Source organism: Pollicipes pollicipes, unplaced genomic scaffold (assembly GCF_011947565.3).
Source record: "Pollicipes pollicipes isolate AB1234 unplaced genomic scaffold, Ppol_2.1 Scaffold_2555;HRSCAF=2994_pilon_pilon_pilon, whole genome shotgun sequence".
Taxonomy (NCBI): Eukaryota; Metazoa; Arthropoda; class Thecostraca; order Pollicipedomorpha; family Pollicipedidae; genus Pollicipes; species Pollicipes pollicipes.
The window spans coordinates 28643650-28658632 of NW_023596136.1; the positions used below are offsets into that span (position 1 = coordinate 28643650).

At 52.5% G+C, this 14983-nt stretch overlaps 2 protein-coding genes across 3 annotated transcripts; one reads left to right on the plus strand and one right to left on the minus strand.

Annotated features, from left to right (window-relative positions):
* Positions 1–928: 928 nt before the first annotated feature.
* Positions 929–5751, plus strand: Rpn12 (regulatory particle non-ATPase 12). The gene is made up of 6 exons (XM_037229918.1): positions 929–1162; positions 2746–2866; positions 3250–3425; positions 3950–4145; positions 4640–4825; positions 5367–5751. The coding sequence occupies exons 2-6, from the start codon at positions 2759–2761 to the stop codon at positions 5502–5504; spliced, it is 804 nt and encodes a 267-aa protein (XP_037085813.1). The 5' UTR covers positions 929–1162; positions 2746–2758; the 3' UTR covers positions 5505–5751.
* Rpt4 (Regulatory particle triple-A ATPase 4) lies at positions 5741–14913 on the minus strand. Of its 2 annotated transcripts, none has more exons than XM_037229901.1 (9): positions 14851–14913; positions 11014–11144; positions 10604–10723; positions 10038–10273; positions 9434–9583; positions 7879–8012; positions 7424–7514; positions 6744–6906; positions 5741–6259 (listed from the first exon to the last, which is right to left on the minus strand). In XM_037229901.1, the coding sequence occupies exons 2-9, from the start codon at positions 11102–11104 to the stop codon at positions 6069–6071; spliced, it is 1176 nt and encodes a 391-aa protein (XP_037085796.1). In that variant the 5' UTR covers positions 11105–11144; positions 14851–14913; the 3' UTR covers positions 5741–6068. The 2 variants fall into 2 exon arrangements, with proteins under 2 accessions (XP_037085796.1, XP_037085803.1); XM_037229908.1 differs by having other exon boundaries at positions 14792–14886.
* Positions 14914–14983: the final 70 nt, after the last annotated feature.

The following is a 14983-nucleotide window of genomic DNA, read 5'->3' on the forward strand; positions in this document are numbered from 1 at the left end:
ATTATATATATTTCGTTATTCTGGTCTAAATATATTATGGGCGTGCGTCATTGACGAAGTTGATGCCTCGAGTGGTGTGACTCTCGAATGAAATGGCACGCGGTGTCGTGTGGGACGGGAGGGTCACGGTTCTCTGATGTCAGTGTGGGCAGGTATGCGAATGTTAGAAAACAATTTGTGTAAGGAACATTACGGAAATAAATGGGTGGCATAAGCGGCTGTACACAGGCGCGACCAGACGCCTGCTGCTCAGCATTTCACCCGAAGTTGTGCTGGGGTATGGCCAGGGCTAGGATATGGCCTGCACCGGGCTGCGCAAGTGTTGATTCGCATGCAGGTCATGTGTGTGATTACATTACCATGGATGACATTTTCTGAGAACTCTGCGCGATTGTCTGGGCGGCACGCTCAGGCACAGAATCCGGGTCTGTGGTGTGAATCGCGATTAGGCGGGATCTCGCGCAACGATTATGGCCGTCATGCGGATGAGGTCCAACCATACTGGTGTTCGTGGGAAAACTTCGGCAAGATGCCGAATGTGAAGATACGGTGAAAAGGAGACAAAGATGAAAAGCAACAACAAATAATCCATCTAACTACGCGAAGTGGATTGCTGAGACCGAACCGACTCTAGGTACTGTTGGACGATAGAACCAAGGATGCGCATACTAACAGGGACAAGGGCACGAATGCCGAACCAGACTAACAAAAACGTCGGGATTGCCCCTCTCTCGGCCAGATCTTGCGATCTGTATTGATACTCTGTGCATAGAGAGAACCTGCGATACTGCAGAGTGCTCCCCATTGAAATTGTTTTATATAGCGCACTAATTTTGATCGGAGCACTGCCAGGATAACGTCGCGTCGCGTTAGATTTAGTTGACTCGACCCACAGGCGGTGACTGCCCCAAGTGGCTAACTCAGCGCATACGACGAAACAGGCCGGCTGAATCCTTGGGCTGAATGAATAGGCTGAATTTGTTATTGTGCTGTTCGTAGGCGCTGGAGTTTGAGTTCACAGGCGTAGTGAGGATTACTTTAGGTTACGGAGGTGCCTGTGCTATTCTTGAAGGGCTGAATTTAGTTGCCAGAAGTCCAAGACAAATGCTGGTTTGTCTACCAGGAAGTGTAAATTAAAATCTTCTGAAACCAGCATAGTGTGGTAAGTCTGAGCTGGGGTCGCGTGTCAGTCTTTGTTTGCCGGTTCTCGAGGATGCGGTGGTAGTTTGCCATGAGCCTCAGGAAACAGGCTGCAGAAAAGGCACATGGTTATGGATCATGCAACAGTGAGTAAAATAGATGATTTGCAATCAATTTTCAACATCACAATGAAATTTCCTTTCGGATGCCTGTGCAGATGATTTTATTAGTGGCATAGTAAAGGCTTAGCTGAAATGGCAAAAAAATGGAGGTGTGACACACAATGTATGTGACAAGCTAGTGAGCTCAGTTACATGCACACCACACCAAACATCTATGATGTTGGTGCTCCAAGCCTGAAGCATGCATGTGATGGAAATAATGTTTTAGAGGTGTTTTGATGGAAATAATGTTGAAAGTATTGTAGCATCATTACAGAAACATTGGCTCAACATGTGCCAAAATTGGTGGTAACCATGCAAACTCAGGGTCTTCAGAGTCACACAATGTACATACTGAAACTGTTGCTGAAATGTGACTGCTATATTGGGCATGCTTACTATCACCTGCATTTTATACAGTCTGGCTTCTAAGCTTTGGGGTGATAGCCTTTCTTTTGTGATTTCTCTCCTGTCAACATATGTAGTTTCAATGTTTAATTCATTAGAAACTAAGGGGTTGGTAGGGGGGATCATGCCTTGCTCCCATGCCCCACATTCATGATCCAACCAGAAGAGTTTCTCTCCTGACACACAGTTCTTTGGTAATATTCTTGAATTTCTTGCTATAGAGCATGATGCTGTGGAGAGTTATATTGGATGACCATTTTGAACATAACTCACGAGCAATGCCCATGTGCTTCTAGTCAAGAGCTACATACTTTGTGTACCCCAACCCCTTTCCCATCCGTTCCACTGACAATACCGCAGATTGCAGATGACAATGCTGCATGCATACCAGTATAAGAGCATTATGAATAAGTTAATGAACAATTATTTATAGAAATTGGTAAGAGTAAATCATTACTTTGGTACTTAAAGTATGTGGAATCACTAAACATAAACAGTACAAGAGTGAACTGCACTCATCCTGAGCAGTTCCATAATTTAAATTGTGTGATGGCTGATTGTCAGGGTGGGATCAGAATGCTATGGATGGCATGTGGATGCACGCATATGTGTGCACATATGTTATGACTGCATTTACAGGTTTAGTCCCAGTGTATGCTGTGCCCATGTGTTATCACAAATTGCAAAGCTTACTTTTGTCTGAAGTCCCATGATGTAGATAATGTTTGATATAAATGCAGGAGACTGACATAGTATTGCCTGAATAGCTGATGTCTGGACTGCAGATAGTGGTACTGAGCATGTATGTGGTGGTAGGTGATGGTGATATTGAGTATGCGTGTGTTCAAACAAATAAGATGGTAGGGTCAAAATTTTCCAGTGCTCTTATGTAAGAATCATAGCATTTCAACACTCTGAGTTGGCATACCTTGGAAACTGTGTGAAGTGACAGCCTTGATTCAGTGGCTGGTGGTGGGCTGCTGTGATTTTTGCTTTGCATTACACACACAAGATGTTTTTTTGTTTTCTGTTTCAGATACAAGCTTCAAATGGCTTCCCTTAATGAGGTGGTGAAAATTCACCAGAGCCTAGTGAAAGAGTGGTCATCAAAGACCAGGAATCTCAAGAAATGTGAAGACTATCTTACAAAGGCAAAGGTAGTGCTTGGTTTACTTCATTTCTTGTCCAGTGTCATTAATACACTGCAGCATTATGTCAATAATCCTGTACAAAGTATTTGCAATGTGCCTAGTATGTATATAGTAATGACATGTGAAGTACAGAGCTTTCACACAGGACAGGACAAGAGGCAGTGTGACATCCTTTGCAAGCACAAGTGCTGCATCATGTTGTGACTATGTTACCTCCCAGAGGTGATCAGTAGCCAGCTGGTGCCAACTGGTCTGTCGGTGTCATCAACAGTTGGTGCTGACCTGGTGCAAGATTATCTCAGCTGTTGACGCTCCCTATAACGCCCAAACAGGGGCGACGTGTCTGACCGTGCCACCACCCATGCCGACCGCCCCGCCCTTGTCGCCAGCTGGCGCTGACCCGGCTCACCTTCCTGCCGACGTCGCACGCCGAGGCCTCCAAGCAGGAGCTGATCATCGCGCGTGACGTGCTCGAGATGGGCGTGCAGTGCGCCGTCGAGCGTCACGACATCCCCGCCTTCGAGCGCTACATGGCCCAGCTCAAGTGCTACTACAACGACTACAAGTGGGTGACCGCGCGCGCGCGCACCGGAGCACGCGGCTCGCTGCAAAACGCTGCAGATGACGTGGCCGCGGGGATGGTTAAATTGTGCTGCGTTGGTGCCTTTTGCCCTGAGAAGGGATGTTGACATGTTGACTCAGACATGATGACATGATGTCAACAAGGGATTGTGTTGACATGACAACATTTCGATGCTAACACAATGCGTTATGTGAACACACTGTATCAGTATGGCGGTAGGGGCGCTGGCATGTCACAATAATTTCTGAGCATATCTTAGATCATGTGGGAGTCTTTGCCCTTGGCAGCGTGAGGTATAGCGTTCGTGTTGTTTGCTATTTCCGACAATGCCCTGCCATGTTCATGTAATGCCTGGATGTCATATACATTACTTATAAGTAGTGAGCTGTCACATTGTGCTCGGTTCGCTGGCTCGCACTGCGGAAGTGGTCCTGCGGTGCTAGCCTTTCCAGTCCACTGAACAGACACCACCGGCGCTGATCCCTACTGTTGGTCACGTGCGGCAGGGGCTCACAGCTGCCCGAGTCGGCGTACCAGCTGCAGCTGCTGGGACTGAACCTGCTGGCGCTGCTGGCGCAGAACCGCGTGGGCGAGTTTCACACGGAGCTGGAACTGCTGCCGTCAGACGCCATCCACAACAACGTGTACATCAAGTACCCCGTGGCCCTGGAGCAGTACCTCATGGAGGGCAGCTATAACAAGGTACCACCGATGCCGTGAGCTCAGGCGGTGGCGGGACGGGATGAGACCAAAGCGTGCCCGCGGGTGCATGACGGCCTCTGTTGTGGAATGATTAATATGTGTCCATGGCTGCTGTTGTAGAGTGATAAATATGCTCTCATGGCCACCGCTGTTTTAGAATGATTGATGGGTTGCCATGCCTGTCACAATCATAAAAAGATAGATCCTTACCCTCCGTCCGCTGCGAATGTCATGCTGATTCCCCACTACACATATGCTGAGATAGATGAGATGGTATCGATGTGACAGTTCGTTGGCATATATTGTAACCAGGACACTGCGGTGTTAAGCCTCTGTCTCGCTGCGTACCGATGTGTGGCTCTGTTGTGACGTTCCGCCTGACTTTCCTTAATGGCGTGAAAACTCACTCCCACGACATCACAACGCGTCGGCCCACGCGTGCGCGAGGCCGGCACCCCGCCCAAATCACCGACCGCTGGCCGCGCGCGCCGCAGATCTTCCTGGCCAAGAGCAGCGTGCCCGCCTTCCACTACCGCTTCTTCGTGGAGCTGCTGCTGGAGACGATCCGGGAGGAGATCGGCGCCTGCATGGAGAAGGCGTACGAGCGCATGACGGCCGGCGAGGTGGTGCGCATGCTCGGCCTCTCCAGCAAGGCCGAGCTGCCCGTCTTCGTCACCAAGGTGAGACCCGCTGGGCAGACGGCCATCGTCGCCGGCCGCTGTCTGGCGACCACCCGAAGGCGCATACAAATGTGGCGGCGATGGCTCGGCTTTGGAAGGCCGCGCGCTTGGCAGAGTGGGCGAGATATAGGATATTACGCGCCCATTTGATGTGTGAGCGTTGCATCCCGCTTGCATTTGAGGCATCGCTATCGACGCGGTTATTCTCACGCTCGCCATGCCTCCGCGGGGACACGCGATGCGACAAATTACCGGTGATGACGCGCCCAGATGCATTTTGAGTTCAATTCCGTTAGCTTAGCCTTCATTGTGCCCGTGACAGCGAGTACATGACTGGTTACTTATACACGACTTATAATTACTTTGATTGGTGCTTGGTGCGCCGCTTTAACGCGTTGCTGTTGGTTGCGGTGATGCAGCGAGTGCGCCGTCAGTCCGTGCTTCTCTGAACCCGCTACGTGCCCCTGTGGCCCCAATACTGCGCCCCTGTGACCCAACCCCCAACCACGTACCCCTCTGACCCCACTACGCACGTGCGCAGCGCGGCTGGTCGACGGACAGCAGCGGCTACGTGGTGTTCCCGCGTGAGAAGAAAATCAGCCACGAGGAGGGCGTGGCCTCGCTCGAGCTGACCGAACAGACCATCGAGTACGCCCGCGAGCTGGAGATGATCGTATGATGGGGCGGCGAGCCCGCCCCACCCGCGGACTTGGTGACCAGCCGGCCGGTCGGCGGGCTCGGCGGGCTCGGCCGGCCACTCAGCGCCGACGCCGGCGCCGGCACCACCGGCGCGCCGGTGGCGCGGCTCCGGACCTCTCCCAGTGGCGCCAGGGTGCGCGTGGGACCGATTGTCGCCGGTTTGTGTCGCGACCGATGATGGTGCTTCGTGCTGAGCGCCGGTCGCGAAATACATGCTTAGTTCTGTTCGTATATCTGTATTTGGTAGACATGGCTGTCTTTCGCGGATCTCGCGGCTGCAAAGTCACCGCAAGAAGCGAACATATCGGTCGTCGAGATGTATGAGAAGGGCCGCAATCGGCGGTTCTTAGCCGGCGGTGCTTTGTTATCCACCGGCAGCACGTCCCTGCGCACTGTCACCTGCTGCGGCGCTCTCCGCCCGGCTCAGCGGCCACCGCAACCACAGGGCCCGGCTCCGCCAGCCCTGCTACCGAGCACCTCCTGTGACGTCACTCAAACAACCGTGACGTCACAGACCAGCGTCACGCAGCGGCGGCGGCCGCGCCTAGAGTGGCTTATAGTCGAGCTTGCTCTCCAGCTTCTTGTTGTCGGCCACCTTCCTGACGGCCTTCATGAAGTCCTCGTCGACGACGTACTCGCGGTCGGCACGGATGGCGAACAGCCCGGCCTCCGTGCACACGTTACGCAGGTCGGCGCCGTTGAAACCGTCGGACAGCTTCACCACCGCCTCGTAGTCTGCCGGCGGACGGGCGGCGTGAGACGGGGCGTGCAACGCAGACAGCGGTATGCGGAGTAGAGCACACGGGCGCTCTGAGTAGGCGTGCGGTCGTGTCACACCGGCAGCGGGAGAAGCACTGGTCGATGGGCTAAGGCTTTCTAAGCCATTGGCGGCGCTGGTAGTGCACAATGGATCATCATCAATGGCCATAGCCGTGATAGTGGGCCACGAGGCAGTACGGTCACCAAAAACTGAAACACACTCAGCCAGAACTACAGAGGCAAAAACACGGGGTGCTGGTCTGGGCACCAGACCGGCGCTGCCCTTGATGCTGTCGTGTCACGGACAGCCCCCCCCCTTCAGCTCGCACCGCGCGGGGGCGGCCGGGGCGCCAGACTGACTGACTGACTGACTGACTGACTGACTGACTCAGACTGGCTGACTGACTGACTCAGACTGGCTGACTGACTGACTCAGACTGACTCAGACTGACTGACTGACCGATGTCGCCGTGTTTGGTGATGGGGCCGGCGTGGATCTTGAGGATGTCGAGGCGCGCCTGCTCGTTGGGCAGCGGGATCTCGATCTTGCGGTCCAGCCGGCCGGGCCGCAGCAGCGCCGGATCCAGCGTGTCCGGCCGGTTCGTCGCCATGATGATCTTCACCTGGGGACCCGGGCGGGGCGCCAGCGTCAGGGTCCGTTCGGCTATCTCCTCGGCGACAGAGTGCACTGGGTGTTCATTTATCAGGCGCTGTCGCCATTCAGCCTGTCTTCATAGTCTCGCAGACACAGAGGAGCCGACCACACCCTAAGTCACACACCAACTCTCGACGCGGGTTATCCCGATGGCGATGATTTGGGCTCAAGGGCGCGCCGACTAACCTGGTCATAAGGCGCCCATACATACAGGGTATCCCGTGTCGGGGTATCCCGAGAACCTGAGGGCTGCGAGCTCCCGCCTGGTGTCAGAGCTGAAAGGTACCCGTGCCAGATAACCGTCGTTCGGGTCAGATTCCCGCACGGTCCAGTGATGACGCACTCCAACCACTGGCCCTTGGCTGGGCGGGCGGACGCGGCGCAGCACCACGCCACGCCGGGCGGCAGGCTCTCACGCGAAATAGACGCCAGCCTCAGCCCGCTACCCCGCCCGCCCCGGCACGTCCGCCGCCTAGCGCGGTTACCTGTCCCAGCGAGTCGAAGCCGTCCATCTGGTTGAGCAGCTCCATCAGGGTGCGCTGGATCTCCCTGTCCGCGGACGTGCCCTCGGAGAACCTGGCGGCCCACGCGGCGCCGGTCAGCCTCGGCTGCCAGCCGGGGTGGCACCACCAGGTGTCGGCCGCCGCACCGGCCGACACGCGTTCCCACAACGGCTACCCTCCTGACGTGCTCTTTCCCAGCTCAGAGCTGGAGGTCTCGTTGGCGTTTCACCGCTTGGGAACAGCTGGATATCGAAATGTCAGGTAGGCTGATCTTCATTTTAACTACATTTCCTGGAATATCCGATGTTTCCTTGCCGTCTCTCTTGACACTATATATAAGGCGTCTTTTAAGCCCGCCGGGTGCCAGGACACGGGTATATCGCTGAGCAGTGGCCCGCGAGTCAGCACCAGCCCCGGCCAGAGCCGCGGCCACCCACCTCCGGCCGCCGATGGCGTCGATCTCGTCCATGAAGATGATGCACGGCTGGTGGTCCTTGGCGTAGTTGAACATCTCTCGGATCAGTCGGGCCGACTCGCCGATGTACTTGTCGACGATGGCGCTCGACACCACCTAGCGGCGGGAGGGCGAACCAGGGGCGTTAGCTGGCGCCCAACAGGACATTCGCTGCTTCATATGCATGGCCAAGCCGCATAACTGAAAAAGGCCTGCACTGCCTTGTGGTGCGAATCAAAGCACACGACATTGCAAATGCCCCATCTATGCAGACGTTTACCCAACGTAAATCCCTATGCCGGTTAAAATACATGCTAGAAAAGTGGTAAACTGTTGCAGCGCGCACAACTCCCCGCACGTACCACAAATTCAACGATAAATGTCGCCATAGTAGCTCTGAGCTTTCCGCGCGGATGATACACATTGCAAAACGCAGTCTTAGATCACCGTGTCCGTGATTAAGACCGGACAGTCCGAGCCTCCGCGTGCCACCGTAGATGCACGGCACGCTACTTTTGCGTGTTCTCACGGAGCTCTAACGAGGCTGGATGACCCGCTCACTCACGCCACTAGCGCGATGTATTGTGTGTCAATATCATTAGCAATTCTCCCATCAATCATAACAAATGCACTTCTGATCCAGGCGACCAAGTACGCATAATTCGCCACCGAATGAGCCGTCCCGCGGGCGCTCAAGAGCACCACACCGCTCCAGCCGCTTTAGCCGAGCCCCCGCCCCCCGCCCACCCTCGAAATGAGCCGGAGGAGCCGAGCGCCGCTGCGTGATGGCGACACCCGGCCGGGACAGGACAAACGGGCCCCGACCCGGCCCCAGAGACGGACCACCACCGACGGCGTCGGCCAGTACGGCCGTGCTCCAACTCGGCATGAGTCGGACCACCGCCCCAACCGGTCACACGTCATCAGGGCGAGCGCGTTAGACAGCCGCTAAGACGGCCGGCGGGGATGCTGACGCCGTAACCCGGCCCGTCACGTCCGAAACATCCCCGCGCGCTCGCGTGTTCGTGGAACAGCCACCGCCCACATGATAACGGGACCGGACTGAGGACGACATGTCCGGGCCGGCGTTCGGGCGGCCCAATTCGCAGTGGAAGTGCGGTGTTAAACACGCCAATCTGGACCATCCAGCGTCGTCGAATGTCGAGGACAGTTTTCGTCGCCCCATGAACCAGACACAAGTTGGCACAGGGCACGAAGCTGATGCCTTCGGAACGCTCGCATGGTCGGTTGCCCTGCAAGGCTCGATAGCTCATCCCAATACATGACGAAATATTGCATTTGTTCGAAACATTGGGTTTGTTCTCTACTAAAGGCAACATCTAAAATACGGGTTCCCCTAATTCATCCCGAAAATGTACAATGATACCAAGCATCGTCTGAGAAAGGCGTCACCATAGGCTGTATGCTATAGGGTTTCGATCTAATGGAGGAGCCAAACCAACCTGGTCGCAAGGCACGCCTGAGACACGGACGAGTGAACGGCGGCGGGGCGGAACGGGGCGGGGCGGCGGGCCCACCTTGAGGAAGTTGGCGTCCAGCTGGGCAGCCACGGCGCGCGCCAGCAGCGTCTTGCCGGTGCCGGGCGGCCCGTACAGCAGGCAGCCCTTGGGTGGCGTGATACCCACCCGGATGAAGAGCTCCGGGTTCATCAGAGGCAGCTCGATCACCTGGCGGCAGCGGCGCGCACCGACGGTCAGCAGTTAGCAACCAGTCAGCAGTCAGCGGTCGGTAGCCAGTCAGCAGTCAGCAGTCAGCAGTCAGCGATCGGTCAGCAGCCGGTCAGGGGCCGGCTGGTCCGGGGAAAGGCTGTTCTGACGTATTTAACTCGACTTTACAGCACAGAAAGACAAGAACACGGCTAACAGATCGATTAAACGTAGCGACAGCATCGTCGGTATGCCAGAGCCTGCACGTCGTCCATTCTCATATCCTCACACGAAGACCAAGGTTTGCAGTTCTAAACGTGCGAAAACAGCAGTAATCAGCCACGCAGCGCGGCACCGAAACACGCGCACGTTTACGCATCGCGGATCTCCCTGATACAGTACGCTGAGGAGCGGCCTTCCATGCGGGCGCGGCCCGACCGACCAGCCAGCTCTCGGCCCGGATCAGGGAACGCACCTCTCTCAGCTCGCGGATCTGTTCACCCAGCCCGCCGACGCTGGAGTAGGTGACGTCGCCGGGGTCCTCGTGCGACATGTTGTACACCATGGGGTCGACCTCGCGCGGCAGGTAGCGCATGATGGTCAGCGTGGTCATGTCGAGCGCCACGCGCGTGCCCGACTTCAGCTTGGTCTTGTCCAGCTGGCGCCGGCAGCCGACCACGTACCGCGGCCCGTTGGTGGCCTTCACGATAACTGCCGGCCGCAAATGCAAAAACCCGGTTGGAAAACGACGCCAGGAATCCCACTCAAATGAAATAAACGGCATTCCATCTCACCATACGCTCAGAGGGCATCCTGGTGATCACCAACGAGATCTGGGAACACGGCACGGAGCCAGCCGGGCAGCTACCATCATTGATTACGACCAACACAAACTTGCTCCCAGCATAAGGCTGCATTATTTCCGACCAGTCCAATTATGTTACAGGAGCACATCAGCGACATGTTCCGTCTGCTTGCTCCCGCCGTGCTCCGCGGGCGCCGTGACGGATCGGTCGGCGCGCGCCGTGGGGCCCGGCTCACATTTGTCCTCGGTCAGCTGCTTCAACACCTCGCCCACGATCTGGCCCACGCTCTGCAGCGCCTTGAGGTCGTTCTCTGACTTGTCGTACTCCTTGGTCAGCTCCTTTAGCTGCTCACGCACTGCAGTCACACACCAACGGGTCAGAGTGACGTCACACTTACACTACCCCCGTCAGCGTGACGTCACTCTTCTCACAACACACTCCCGCCGGCTGAAAAAAATAGCGAACCCGGCCAGTGGGATGCCCCGCCCTTGTTCCTCCGGCTCGTGTTACGTCACGACGGCTGCTGCAAAATACTACGACACGGCTATTGCAAAATGCTACGACACAGCTGCACGACAGCGTTGCCTCGGCAAGATCTCCGCGGTTAATAGACTTCCGTATCGCGATGGCTAGAGTAATACGTACTCTCTTTCAAGCGACCTTCCACCTCTCTGTGTTCCATTAGCTTCTTCCTGTAGTCCTGTAGGGCCTTCTCTCTGGCTGGGTCTGCAGCCATGTTTTCTGTCTGAGTGAGCCTTTTTCAGTTCTATATGCACCTAAAACAGACGCAACGATGAAAGTTATCCACGCAAAATTAGTCAGCAAGCATAACCATACTGCATATCCCAACTACGTAAATTTGCAAAGCATAACACATAAAACCCACACACAAATAGGTGAGGCATATGGCCACTGAATGACTTACATGCGAACGCCGCAGTTGGAAAAGTGAAGGCATGCTATCATTAGAATGACCGTCCATCCGTCAGTTTCTGACTGCTAAGAATGGTCATACTGTGGGCTGCTGCTTCAGGACCGGATATCCCGTCACTACACCAGTGTCGGACAAGGCCTGGTACCTCACAGTGGATCAGCAGGCCGCGGGTACAATGTGACGAGTATAGTGGCAGTGAACAGTATTCACAGCCATTTTGAAGGCCTGATTTTGAATTTTGAAGGTTTAGATACTGTGGACTGGATCCATCCATCAATGTGCAGTCGAGTATGTATCGTTGGTGATAGGTCTCGAAACCGGCGGCTACACCACATTCTCGTGTAGCCGTCGGTTTCACCAGATTCTGGTGTATGGACTAATGGAGTTTATGCAGATCAGGTAAACATTTTTTTCTCTTTCTGAAAATGGATTCCCACCAACCAAGTGGGTGAAAGCCGAGTCAAAGCACATGCAGCCCCCGACATCGCCAGACACCTCTGGTTGCTGTGTATAGGGACTGAGAGCCTCTGAGCACGGTCCATAACGGCCATCAGCCTGCTTTCCATGGTGACCAGGTCCTGAATGCATGAAGGTGTCCGCAATCATGACAGATTTTCTACAGCAATATTAATAAATTTGCAGTGCACAGCCTGCATTCCTCTTTTTGCTTTTCACGGGAATGCGACACATGCCATCAAACAACTGCGGTTGTTTTCAAGCTGACCAGCCATTGATCAGCTATTGCTAGGAATGGCCAGCTTTCCATGGGGATGGGGAAGAGACTGTTGGAAAAGACATGCCCTGGGCCCAGGGATCCAACTGTTGATCTGGGATGCATTTATCCACCCTATTTACCATCCAGCCACTATTATAGGCTCCACATGAGCCTAACTGATTACAGTGGTTTTTTATCATAAATTGTACTTGAATGCTTCACAAGTGCACCCCACATCTCAAACCCAAGTTCTAACTTCTTGGTCATGGTACTTGTGCTGTTCAATGTACATTTGTCACGCTGGAATGGTCAAATAGAATATGTAACTGGTCTGTTAACCCAAATTCACCATCTCAATGATAACAGAGATTCTGGAGAAGAGGTCATTGCATGACAGAGCTGTCATAAATACATGACCCTCTAAAATGAATAGCCTTCTCAATGTTGCACCATTGGAAGGGCTTAGAACAATTCCCCAGCATCTGCCTGGCCTTAGGGCATTAAGGATGGTCTTGGGAGATCAGCATTGGTCTTAAGATCTTGCCATACTTCCAAATTGATTCTTATTTATTGAAGAAAGATGGGGAATGCATATTCCATGCCCAAAAGTCAGACAAACTATGACATCCAGTATCAATAATTATAACCCAGCAATCATGGCCTACTTTGCGTGTGTGTCATTGGGGCTTCATAACACACTCAGCTGCTGAGGCTATATGATTTTGTCTCCTCTCACCTTGGTAGGATGGGTGGGCACCAGGGAAATCAAAACCTGAACTGCTGGTTTCCCAGACATGCAATGGTTACTGCAGACAAATCAACCAATACACTACCACCACCCCTATGACATACTTTCATTAAAGGAAGGTGTGTTTCACTGAGATGTATTCCATTCATGAGACCAAGCAGCACACAACTATCACAATGTATGGAACTAGGCAGAAACAGCTAGCTGTAACCAACCTTGGTATGCCAATGGCTGTGTTCACTGGCAATATAAGCACTCAGGGGCCACTATGCTGCCATTTTTTAGTTAGACACCCCATGCAAGAGACAAGGGTGTTAACCATGTTACAATGATGCACCTATACTGTGCCTAGTTCACAGTTCAAATAAATTCAGTGACAGGCATTGTGCCCAAGCCCCGCAGACTAACAGACATACAAGCCATCAGGATCTCTCCCTGATTCATCAAGCTTTTGGCCAATTGACCAGTATGTTGCAATACCAATGCTACAGAGTGCCTTGTCAGTGAACAGGTGCATGTCCCATGGTTTTGTCCCCAATCCTGTTGAATGAGCAACATGCATTTTCTGCCACCCATCAATCAGAACTTCTTTGATTTGCATGACCAGCCTCATGATAGCTAAAATGCATAGTGAGTGTTCTGGCATTTTTGCAACAGTTCCCCTCTGGTTCCCTTGGATCCAAGTGAGCTTAGCTAAAGTTGACCATGCAGTCCCGATTTAGACCCTTTTATTGTTCTCTGTGAACCTTCAGTGGTGTCAGAGCTATCTGTAGGATCATATCCAGTGAGACCTGCAGCGAGACCTCTCCCACAGCAAGGTTTGCCTGCTTTCAGATTAATCACTAACTCTTTTAGAGGTTACAGAGATCCAACGTCCCTCGACAACTTCTATCTCTACATCGGCATGTAAATTAAACAAAATATTGACCATTTACTGTCCACCTGATACCAGGCTGCTAGTGACTAGCAAGGTGCAACACATTAGATTTTGTGATAAGAAATGATAGGTATAATTTGAGGAAAATGCAACTTGATTTACATAAAATGCAGTGCATCCTAGTTAAGCAAAGGTTTCATGTTTTATGATCACCATCTCTCCAGGCATCACAATCTCTAAGCATCATAGAGGTTAGTGAGAAATAGACATTGGGCCAATGATCAATATTACCTATGTCCATAGCTTGTTGCAAAGGTATGGGCTGACACTATTACAAGATGAAGCCATGTCCAGCAAAGTCAGCTCAAGAAAGTGCTAACTATTGGTAAAGAAATTGGCATTATTAGCAGTAATGTCTTGCACCAATGTTTTCAGGAGCAGTAGTTTGTTCAAACTACAATACACTGATGGCACAGCATACACAAATCACAAATCACAATACATATGCACAACACAAGTTGCAATGCACATGTTCAATATGGTAGAGACATAACAATGCCAGTGCATGCACACTACAGAGCCCAGCACTCAATAGCTTGGTGCACAATTGTCAGCAATTTAAGCTGACACAGCAATAATCTTTTCTTGCCTTATAATGTCCCAAGGTCAATTTCAGGGAACATACTAACAAAACATTATCAGAAACAAACATAGTTTGATAATTTTGCTCAGCTTAAGTGCTAAAGTTACATTCAGCATGCCACTGCAACATAGGGGTCTGGCACACTGGATGTAATTTTAGCAGCTTAGCATGCATGTGCTAGATTCTGAAATTCAATGTCACTTGAACACCATGTGCAATGGATGGAATCATTGCAGGCTGGCCTAAAGCAGAATGGGGCCAGCTTATCATGTTTATCTGCACACAACTTAAGGGAGAATATCAAGCATATTTACTGCTCAGGATACAAACAACTGGTTTAAATTATTGCACTGCATTTCAGCCACGAAAAACCAAGGTCCATTCAACTTGGGGACTCCTTTCTCATTGAGATGACCCACAGCATTGACAAGTTCTAAAAACATAAACAATAACATACTTATTAGTAGCCTGCACATAAATCCCAACGGGCAAACACGTGATTATACCTGTTAAAAGACCAAGCGACTTGCGATGCATACAAGCGCCTAATTGCTGAAGCACTTACTTTGTAAAAGGTTAGACAACGAAACACCGGCGTCCCCAACGAGGATACTCCTACTTCTGATACTACAATGAAGAACACTCACTTGCTCCTCCTTGCGCCATAATTGTCTTTTAACCGCGTCAGATATGGAAGC